This window comes from Vigna radiata, chromosome 1 (assembly GCF_000741045.1).
Source record: "Vigna radiata var. radiata cultivar VC1973A chromosome 1, Vradiata_ver6, whole genome shotgun sequence".
In the NCBI taxonomy this organism is placed as follows: Eukaryota; Viridiplantae; Streptophyta; class Magnoliopsida; order Fabales; family Fabaceae; genus Vigna; species Vigna radiata.
Genome location: NC_028351.1, coordinates 34,847,601 through 34,858,861, shown reverse-complemented (window position 1 = coordinate 34,858,861; position 11,261 = coordinate 34,847,601). Strand labels below are relative to the sequence as shown.

Genomic DNA, 11,261 nt, shown 5'->3' with positions numbered 1-11,261 from the left:
TTTTAAATCCAAACCATGTTATGTCATACATTGATTGCACTTTTAAGAAAAATAGAATAAATAAGTTTCTTACAACTCAAACTAAAACAAAAGATAAAACAAAGAGAAAAAAAAACGCCTATACTATTAAAGGTAAAAACATAAGCTCAATGAAACTTATAATACTCTTTTTGAATAAAGCCATGAGATGAGACGGTTCTCTTTGGTCATGCTTTTTGTAATTCTTTTATTGTCTTCATATTTGTTCTATATATGATCACATCAGTTAATTTCAACCTTCGATTCAAACCAATCTATCTCAATTATTGGCTTGTATCAACCAATCTCAGCCTTTAATTCAACTCAATTAAAAATTTAGATTGAAGATATTTAGAAATTTAGATTTTCCATATTTAAAAATTGAGATTAAAATAATAAATATCCAATAAAAAATTATAAAATATTGATCAAATTCAAATTCAAATTTAATAAAATGAATTTTAAATAGATTAAATATTTTAAAAAATAAATTTTGAATGAATTGGATTGAATCAAAATAGATCATATTGATATAAATGAATTTTGTGTCCTCTCTTAATTGTGAGTATACAGAACAAATGAAGAAAAAACAGAATAAAAAATGCTGAAATAATTGGGCAAAGAAGTTAATGGATGAAAGGTTAAACCTCACAGTCAAGAAAAGAGGAAGAGTGTCAGAAATAGCATAACTAATTTTAGGCTTAAGGATTTTGATTGGTCTAATTCTAGGTTTAAGGATTTTGATTGGTGAAAATTTTAGTACATAACCTTAATTTTTTATCTTAAAAAATTAAGTTTTTTTTTTTTATTATTATTAATATGAGGAAACTGTTAGTTCATGGGAAATGTTTTTAAACTCTAAGTTTTAACAATATCAAATAACTAAAATTAATATCCTCAAAATACTGTTTTTTTGAATAAATGTATTTACAAATAGGGTTAAATATGTTTTTAGTCCCTATACTTTAGGGCGATTTTGGTTTTAGTCCCTTTTTCAAACTAAGGTACAATTTAGTCCTTCAACTTTAGAAAACTCTGGTTTTAGTCCTTTTTACCAAATTTTTTTAACTTTATTTGTTGTTTCAAACGTGTTTCTCAGTTAACATTGAAACAAAAATGTGTCAAATAGTATAAACAATCCAAATGCTATAATGAAACGTGCTTGAAACAACAAATAAAGTTAAAAAAATTTAGTAAAAAGGACTAAAACCAAAGTTTTCTAAAGTTGAAGGACTAAATTGTACCTTAGTTTGAAAGAGGGACTAAAACCAAAATCGTCCCAAAGTATAGGGACTAAAAACATATTTAACCCTTACAAATATTAAGTAATATTAAAAATAGGGTTAAATATGTTTTTAGTCCCTATACTTTGGGGCGATTTTGATTTTAGTTCCTCTTTCAAACTAAGGTACAATTTAGTCTTTCAACTTTAGAAAACTCTGGTTTTAGTCCTTTTTACCAGATTTTTTTAACTTTATTTATTGTTTCAAGCACACAACTCTGGTTTTTTAACTCTGGTTTGACATATTTTTGCTTCAATGTTAATTGAGAAACGTGTTTGAAACAGTAAATAAAGTTAAAAAAAATTGGTAAAAATGACTAAAACCAGAGTTTTCTAAAGTTGAAGAACTAAATTGTACCTTAGTTTGAAAGAGAGACTAAAATCAAAATCACCCCAAACTATATAATCAAAATCACCCCAAACTATAGAGACTAAAAACATATTTAACCCTAAAAAATAAATACATATTTACATGAACATGAACATTAAATTCGAAATAGGTTTATATTCACATATACTATATTAGCATTCTTTTAATTAATGTTCTCTTTATAAGTATTATTACATAATAATTATTATTTACAAAAAAGAGCAAATATAAAAATAAAATTTCTCAAACTTAGTTTTTTTAATACAAAATTGTTCATTTTAAAATATAATTAATCACTTCATCGAATTTTAATTCATTACACCAATAAATTTTATATATTATAAAAAAATTAATAAATTTATCTGCTTATATATTTTTCAAAAAAATATAACAGAACACATAATTTAAGCAAAGATTAGTCATATGTTATTTTAATTTTTTCTTCTTATTTTTAATATCCATACCAAAACGCACAGCTTAAGAGCTTACTTAGTTACTACAGAGCGTGCTGGAGAAGATTTGTAATGTTGTAAATAGAAAAGGAGTCTTTATCCGAGGAGCCTTAGTAAGAGAGAGAGAGGGAGAAATATTTTTGAAATATCTATTGTAAATTTCAACGGCTACTTCCTATTCTGCTTCTATCTCTTCTATATTTATTCTCTTCTTTCTCTATTCCAAATCTAAATACTTTCTTCCCTCTTTCAATTTCTAGTATTTTTCTGTTTCTTAGATTCTACTGCTTTCGCTTCAATGGTTTCAAAACAACTTTCAAAGCAACTCGATCGCGTGGGTGGTAAGGTTCGGGTCGTCGCCCGGATCCGTGGGTTTTCAGGTCCTGAGGCTAATTCGGAGGCTGGCACTGCAAGGACTGTGGAGTGGATTTCAGTGAATGGCGAAAATTTGGGTGATGTCTCCATCTCCTTCAGAGACCATCCCAGGTATGTTTTAGGGTTTGAGTAGTGCGGTTTCTGCTTTTGTGAATTTTATTGATGGATGAGAACTGTAGTGAAAAGATGTTATTGAATTCCAAGTTTTTTAGGGCATCTTAAAATATGTAATGTTTGAGTGATTAGAGTTTTCATCAGTCATGACATAGTAATACATTCTCTAAATCTTTTGAGGGTTTTTGTGGTTACTGAATTGTGTGATATTTGGATAATTATTTTGTTAGCCATGGCTGAATATGTACCTAAATGTTGAGGGTTTGTGGTACTTCAATTTTGTAATGTTTGGCCTTTGGAGAATTGGGTTTTTCACAAATCATAATAGTGAAACAAGAATACACCTCTTGAATCTTAATATGAATTAATTTTTTGTTATTGGTACCCTGGTCAGAAGGTTCCTCATTAGTTGAAGGTTTGGGACCAAGACAAAACTATACCGTTCTACTCTTGAGGGTTTGTGGTTTTTCAGGTGTTTGATGTTTGTCAAATTAGAGTTTTCATGAGCCATAGCTGAATAGTAATCCTTTCCCAAAACCTTGCTGATGCAATCTTATCTTCACATACCCTTATATATGCAACGAGACCTTTTCTGGATTTGAACTCAACTCCTAATCGCCAAGATGCTACTTTACCATTGTGCTCTTGAGTGTTTTTGGTTCTTAAGTTGTTTGATGTTTGAGCATTTAGAGTTTTCATGAGCCATAGCTAGATAGTACACTTTGCCAAAATCTCAAGGGTCTTTGATTCTTGAATTGTGATGCCACAAAATTGGAGCTTGAGTTATAGCTGAATAGTATACAACGCAAAGGTTAGGTTGAGAGGAGTAAGACTAGGTATCATCTCTTATAATTGTAGATTTGTTTTTACTCTTCAAACCCGTAAGTTTTCCCTTCCTTGTAAACAATGGGGCTTCATTTCCTCTTCCTAAATTTTGTTGTTAAAAAATTAACTAAATATGCGGCCCAAAAATCTTGAAGTTTAGTGGTTCTTGAATTGTGTAATGTTTGGAGGAAAAGAATTTTCATGATTCATACATCTTTTAAATATTAAGCTTAGGATGAAGAATAAAAAATATAAACAGTATTTACAATCTGGAAATTTGTGGTCTCTTGGATCTTGCAGATTGAATTGTTTTGTCTTTATTTTCTTTTCCTTTTTTTTTCCAAATTATTATGAATAATTTTCTTGTTGGATTGATTTGATGAACTTGGGGTCATGGTACTCATTTGAATTAATTTCTATTGAGTAGTCGTTATTTGGTGGACTATTGCTATAAGGAAGATGAAGACAGTGAAATGATATATTCAAGGGAGGTAAAGCCTTTTGTGTCTGCAGCTTTTGAAGGTCATAACAGCACTGTTATTGCACATGGAGCTAGGGGTAGTGGAAAGACCCACATAATTCAGGTTTGACATACTTAGTCATTGAGCTTGTTTTCTTTTTTACTTTATTGGTTGGGGGAGTGCTTTTTAATGAATTTTGATTATTGATTTGTATGAAATTGTACTTATATTGTGCTAACAATTACCTCTTTGTCATTTAAGGGCTCTGCTGAGAGGCCGGGTTTGGCAGTGCTTGCTATTGCTGAGTTTCTTCCCATTGCTGAGAAAAATGGGAAATCCATAAGTGTTTCTTTCTATGAGGTTGATCATCAGGAACGGGCCATGGATTTATTAAATCCAGAGAAGCCGCCTATCTTGGTTTTTGAAGATCGTGGTAGAAATCAGTTTAAAGGATTGAGTCAGGTAGAAATCTATTTGACTATTTCTGCTGTCTCACTTTTCTAGTCTAGCAGAAAATTTCTAAAGATGGATTGTAGACAAGTTATACGAGACTTTGCGTCATGTTTTCATCTGCAGGTTCTTGTGAAATCAGTTAGTGAATTTCAGAATTTGTACTCCACTGCATGTTTGAGCTTGAAGGGAGCTCCCAAAAAAGGTGGTCAAAGAAGTCATATGGGATTGATTGTGAATGTCGTTTCCCGGAATGAATGTGTAGGAAGTATTGTCAGCAAAATGAATTTTGTTGACTTAGCAGGTTATAATCTTTGTTGTGAAAGATGCAAAATAATCTTTTATTTTTCTTTTCTGGTTCCTTGAAAACATTTAAAATTTGACTGACAATATTACCCTGTTATCAGGGTACGAAGATACCAGAAAGAAAAGTAGTGATGGCTCCTGCCTAACTGAGATTAACAAAATTAACAAGTCAATATATGCATTATTGAATATTTGCCATGCTTTGAGTACAAATGAAAGTCATATCCCCTACCGGGAAAGCAAGCTTACGCGCATACTGCAGGATTCTTTGAAGGGAACTAGCAGAATTTTACTGGTTTCATGCTTGGTAATTGTCACTGATTTTGAGTTTAAAATTTCTTTTCTCATTCCTTGTAAGTAATTTTTCGAATTTAACTTTGATTTCTAATTAATTTTTTTTTTTTTTTTTTTTTGTATTTTTAACTTAGAACCCATCATTTTGCCAAGACACTATTTACATGGTAAGCTTGGCTTCACGGTCATATAATCGGATTCATCATCAGACATTCTTAGATTCCACCAAGAAAAGTGTAAGTTCAGCAAATATGAGACAGATACCTAAAAGTGTTTCTGGGACAGCAAAGAAATTTCATCATGGTTCTTCTAAACTAACGAAAGGAAGGTTTGTACTAAGGTTATGTACATATTTTATGAAGTTTGGTATTTTGTACTTTTATCAAATTACTGATATTGACTGTCTTATTAAAGGAAATTGTTTGATGAAGCTAGTCATTCCACACCTAAGGTTGAGAAGGTAACTTTATTCTTTTCTATTCACTACTCTTTATCTTTTCAAAACGGCATGGAAGAGCAAGTATCTAGTCGGGATAAATATATTGTGTCTGACACAATTTGAAATTAAACTTCGAAGTAATAATAATCGATTATTTTTCACCAGAACTCTTGCTAGAAATTTTTTAGTTGTAAGGAATTAAAAACTAAATTTGTATTAGAACTTCAATTATCCGATTGTAAATGGTTTTGACACAAGTAAGGTCATTCTTATCACATAAGAGTTTGACCATTGTAAAGGTAAAGATTAAAATTTTATTACTTACTGGTAAATTAGGTCATTTTTGAAGTGGAAAAAAAACAATTGTATAACTGTTCACTTGAGGTGTTACCAATAGATAATTGTATTTTCTTTTTGCAGGAAATGGTTACTAAAGCATCAAAGCCTGTGATGGTAATACATCTGTCATATTTTGCATACTGTTGACCAACAGATTAGGAAGCTCAGTGCATGATTTGGTGTCTAACACAGGATGACTCATTACCTGAGACTGGAAATCATGACAACTCTGGAGTGGAAACGATAGAGAATAATTTAGCATTGACAAATGTTTCATTTCCGAAGGATGACTTATTTGCAAAAGCTAGTGAGGACATGAAACTTTATCCCCCTTTGGAAAATGTAATGATATGAATACATAGGACTGAAATATGTTTAGATTTTCTTTCAACCAATAAAATTTGTAGAGTTAGTGATGATATGTGCTCTCTACTATACAGGGTGATTCGTCCTTGATTGCTAGCAGTGAAGTGGAAAACAATTCCCTAGCAGCTAAGGTAATTTTTTAAATGCTATCATGTCTCCTTTTTCAGTCGGACATTCTTAAAATATTCTGAAACTTTTCTGGTACTTGAAAAGTTAATTTTATATGTAATGTTTTTTCTTGTTTGTCTGGTCACATAGAATGTTTTAGTGGATGGAGATGAAGTGGATGGAGATGAAGGTAAAAAGGAGAATACCCCTTGTATCAATCATTCCTCTGAGTCATTGTCAATAATAGTTCACGAAGGTAGAGCAGTTGATACATACACAAAGTGGTAAATTTTTTTACTAGAAGTATGATACATGTCGATATTAACTTTCAATTTCCGTCTTTTATCATTTCAAGGTCATAATTCACCACCCATTAGTTCACAGTTGCGCGATCTTTCCAATAGTCTTAAAATGCTATGCTCTTCAACTTCATCATGCTTGCAAAATTCAGAAAAACAACCCATTCCAGTTGTAGAACCAAAAACTCCTATAATTCAACAGAACATGAGCCAATGGGATGAAATGAATGGCAAAAGTCCTTGGGAGACATTCAGCATGCGAGGCTCTGGGATGAAGGTTTGATATATAGTTAAATGGCTGTATTTTACGTAATGTTTTTCGGTTATAAATATAATTTACTTATTTTGAGTACAGAGTTCCATCGTTCAAGAATATCTTAGATTTTTGAACACGGCTGACAAGTAAGTTTCTGCTGTTTATATGTATTTTCTTTTTTTTTTCATAATTGAGAATCTCACTGATTTACTTTTTTTTTTCTTTTTAATATACTTGAATACAAATAGGGAAGAATTAAAAAGATTAAAGGTCAGTAATGTTTCACCTTTCATCAAAACCTTTGGATGATGATCTTGTATTATAACTAGTTAATTTTTGTTCTTACAGGGAATTGGAGACAAAAGGGCTAACTTTATACTTGAACTTCGAGAAGAATCTCCAGAACCTTTCAAAAGTGTATGTCTTTAAATGATAAATTCATAAATTCTTATATTGTTTTGCTAAGGGTGCATATCTAACTATTTCTGTTGGAAACCATTTTTTTCAAATAGCTAAACGATTTAAAGGACATTGGGCTTTCTGCAAAGCAGGTAACGTTTGTCAATCAATACTTACAAGTTTATTTTTTATTTGATTAGGATGGTTAATGTAAAAGAATATCAACAATCATTATAATTGTGTTTTCTTACACAGATTAAGGGAATGATGAAGAAGGAAGTAGGAGAGCTTTTCAGTGAATTATAAAGCTTTTCAGTGAATTATAAATGCATTATCATGCAAGCGATTGAACTATGTAACCAAAGGGATAACTTGTATTGGTAACCAAAGTTGCCCTTTATTTGTAAATCATGAGATGTCTAGACAGTTATTTGAATGTAGTGATTGATGATTTTAAAATTAAAAAATTATATATATATATATATTAAGAAAATATTATGCAAATAATTTTTTTCCATGCTTGTAATCAAAATTAAATCATAGTTTCCAGTAAAATAATAAATGATTCAAGTAATTTTTCAAAATACCAAGCAATATAAAAAAGTAGGTTCATTCTACATTTTCAACCTATTTATTTGAGGTAAAACTTGTCAAGGATTTCCATGAAGTTTTTAAAAAGAATATAATTGTTTTTTAAAAACTTGTAAAACTTGGTTCTTCGAAAAAGAATTGTGTTCAAAATGGTCTTATCTTTTTTAAAAAGTAATAAATGATTCTAACTTTTGAAAAAACAAGTCAAGTTAATCTTTTTTAATAACAATGTCAAAATTAAACAGTGTAGCTTCTCTGGACGAAACACAATTTATCTTAGGTTTAAACCCTTAAATTGTTCCTATTTTTGGGATGTTTTCCCAATTTCATCCCTCTTTTATTAAAACTTCCAATTTGGTCCTCATAAGAGCCAATTTGAATGAAATTGACCCTTTCCGTTAAATAAACTTAACATCGTCAAGTATTTGGCCAGCACAGTAAATGAGGTGTTTACTTATGCACAGGTATCATGCAACATGTCATTGATCTGATGAAACATGGATTTTTTAAAAAATTAAAAATTAAAATATATTGTTAAATCAGATTAGGGACTTAGGTTTTAATTAAAGTGAATTTGGGATTCACTTTGGAGCGAAATTGGCAGAGGAGAATGCATCGGAAGTCAATCGCGAGAGAGGATACAGAGTCCATTAGGGCATTCGAGCTTTGTAATTGGAGTTTCGAAGTCAATCGCGAAGTCAGATACAACTTTGCGTCAAGTGGTTCGAGCTCTTCGAGGGGATGATTTTAATATCGGTGGAAGGTTAGTACGATTTTAATATTGTGATGTCTATCTTGTTATGTGTGGATGCTTTGTACCTTGTGGGATTGGAGTTGTCTGAAGATATGTTGTTTTCATAATGCGTTGTGGTCCCCCATGTCCCCCATAGTTACATTTCTTTTGTTGTGTCATTATCAGTTTTATAAGCGGTGTGTTTTGTCGTTTTAGGATTATTTGTAGGTGTAGAATATTGTTGTGTGATGGGCGATATGGAGGTTGTTATTCACCATGGGGGTAAGTTCATCAATGAGGGGTGCCTCAAGTATGAAGGACAAAGTGATACCATGCTTTTTGATCCTGACATGTGGTCATATTTTGTTGTAGTGAGTGTAGTAAAAAGTTTAGGGTACGATGGTTTTAAGGAATTGTGGTTTTCTGTTGGATGTGGTCCTGTTTTGGATGATAGGCTAGAACCATTGTCTGATGACGTAGGTGCCATGCACATGGTCAATTTAGCTAACTTAAATGGACAAGTTCATTTATATGTTGTGCACAATGTGTCTGAAGCTGAAGTGATTCAAATGATTGAATACAACGTTGATGAAGGAGGTGACGAAGATGTACCTCAAGGTAATGAGTTTGGTGAGGGTGCAGAAGTTGCACCTCAGGTAAAGGAGTGTGAGATGATAGAAGCTGAGGTTGAGGGAGGTGATGCTGAGAGGACAAAAGACTTAGAAGTGCAGGGAAAGGAACCTGAGGTTGAGGAACGGGATGGTGAGGAAGTTGTGGTTGAGGAAGTTGTGGTTGAGGAGGTTGTTGTTGAGGAAGTTGCGGTTGAGGAAGCATCTGAAGTGGAAGTTGATGAAGTTGTGGTTGAGGAAGTGCACGAAGAGGGTGATAGGTTACATGGGAAGGCTTACAAAATAGAAGTAGAAGACTTAGATGTAGAAGACTTGGACGATATAGAAGTAGAAGTCCGTGATGGTAATGATGGGCTAGTAGACATAAATGTGCAGTGTTATTTACCTGATAATGAGACTGACATGGAGGTTGAAGTTGAACCTTTATTACCTGAATCTGAGTCAGATAGTGAAGAAGATGAGATTGATGATTCGAGTTGGGTTAATGATGAATGGGAATCTGAGGACTTGACTTCTCCTCTGATAAGTGATGAAGAAAGTGAAGAGGAAGAGGGGTATGGTAATTTTTCTACCTTTACTATGCCAAAAGTAATGGTTGATTTCAAGTGGGAAGTGGGTACACATTTTGGGGATAAAAATGACATTCTTGATGCTATCAAATCTTATGGAGTAGAAAATGAAAAAAATTTAAAAATTGTTAAAAATGATAGAAAAAGAGTAAGGGTTAAATGTTTGGGATCAAAAGGACAATGTCCGTGGGTGGCATATTTTGGTTTCATGGATGCAGTGAAGAGTCATGGCAACTAAGAACTATGGTTGACAGCCATACATGCAGTAGGGAACACAAGTTGCGGCTATTCAATGCAAAATGGCTTAGTAGAAAATTGCAAAAAACAATAAGAGATGATCCTAATGTAAAGGGCGTTGATATTAGAGATAAATTTAGTAGGAAATGGAACATAGCAATATCCAAGAATATGGCTTACAGGGCCAAAGGCCATGCATCAGATGAAGTGGAAGGGTCCTTCATTAAGCAATATAGTAGAATTTATGATTATGCACATGAGTTATTAGCAAGAAACCCTGGGTCCACAATAAAGGTCAAAGTTGATCCAGTTAATGGCAAACCAATCTTCAGGAGGTTTTATGCATGCCTAAAGGCATGTAAAGATAGCTTTGTCTCATGCAGGCCAATCATTGGCCTTGATGGAGCCTTTTTGAAAGGCAGACACCATGGTGAGCTACTAACTGNTGTGGGTCGAGATGCTAACGACCAAATGTTGCCACTAGCATATGCAATAGTAGAAGTTGAGAACAAGGACACTTGGACATGGTTTCTGGAGCTGTTGATTGAAGACTTAGGTGGTCCATATGTGTGTTCCGGTCTTACAATCATGTCAGATCAACAGAAGGTACCTTCCAATACAGTTTTTGTCTTTGTCAATTCTGTTATATAAATGGAATACATCATCTAACTCTTTTCTCACTAATTGACAGGGTCTAAGACAAGCAGTTCAAGATGTTGTTCCTGGAGTTGCACAAAGATTCTGTGTAAGGCATTTATATGCCAACTTCAGGAAGAAATTTCCTGGAAAGAATTTGAAAAAGCTAATGTGGAGGGCAGCTTTAGCTACTCACCCACAACAATGGGAGAATATCATAAGTATCAAAGAGGTGAATGAAGATGCTTTTCGACACCTCATGAGCCTTCCTCCAAGGTAAATGGTTTTCATTATTCCCTTTCAACTTGTGTACTTCATGTACATTATGTAACAGGTTTTTAACTTGAGTAAATAATATTTCATGCATGTTTATTGCAGGTTTTGGTCTAGATCAAGGTTCACAAGCACAGCTAAATATGATACCTTGGTGAATAATATGTCAGAAGCATTCAATAGTGTTCTGGTCAATACAAGGACAAAACCTATAATTACAATGTTGGAGGAAATTAGACTATACATGATGAAGAGATGAACGACTAATAGGACAAGGGCAACCTCATTTAAGTCATCAATTTGCCCTAAAATACTGAGTAGACTACAAAAAGAGTCACTACAAACAAAGCATTGGGTTCCCAGGTATCTACGAATTAATTATATTTCTTTCTTTATGTGCTACAAGCTGTTATATAACTAATGGTTCCTTATCTTCACAG

General features: G+C 32.7%; 1 protein-coding gene across 1 annotated transcript; it reads left to right on the top strand.

Moving 5' to 3' along the window:
* The first annotated feature begins 2,216 nt into the window (after nt 1-2,216).
* On the top strand, nt 2,217-7,607 carry LOC106764459 (kinesin-like protein KIN-10C). Its single transcript, XM_014648745.2, has 17 exons — nt 2,217-2,608; nt 3,864-4,020; nt 4,159-4,359; nt 4,474-4,651; nt 4,755-4,960; nt 5,082-5,275; nt 5,362-5,407; nt 5,807-5,839; nt 5,918-6,067; nt 6,166-6,222; nt 6,350-6,455; nt 6,555-6,775; nt 6,854-6,900; nt 7,003-7,024; nt 7,103-7,171; nt 7,267-7,305; nt 7,409-7,607. Exons 1-17 carry the CDS (start codon nt 2,421-2,423, stop codon nt 7,457-7,459), a joined length of 1,965 nt encoding a protein of 654 aa, XP_014504231.1. The 5' UTR covers nt 2,217-2,420; the 3' UTR covers nt 7,460-7,607.
* The last annotated feature ends 3,654 nt before the right edge of the window (nt 7,608-11,261 follow it).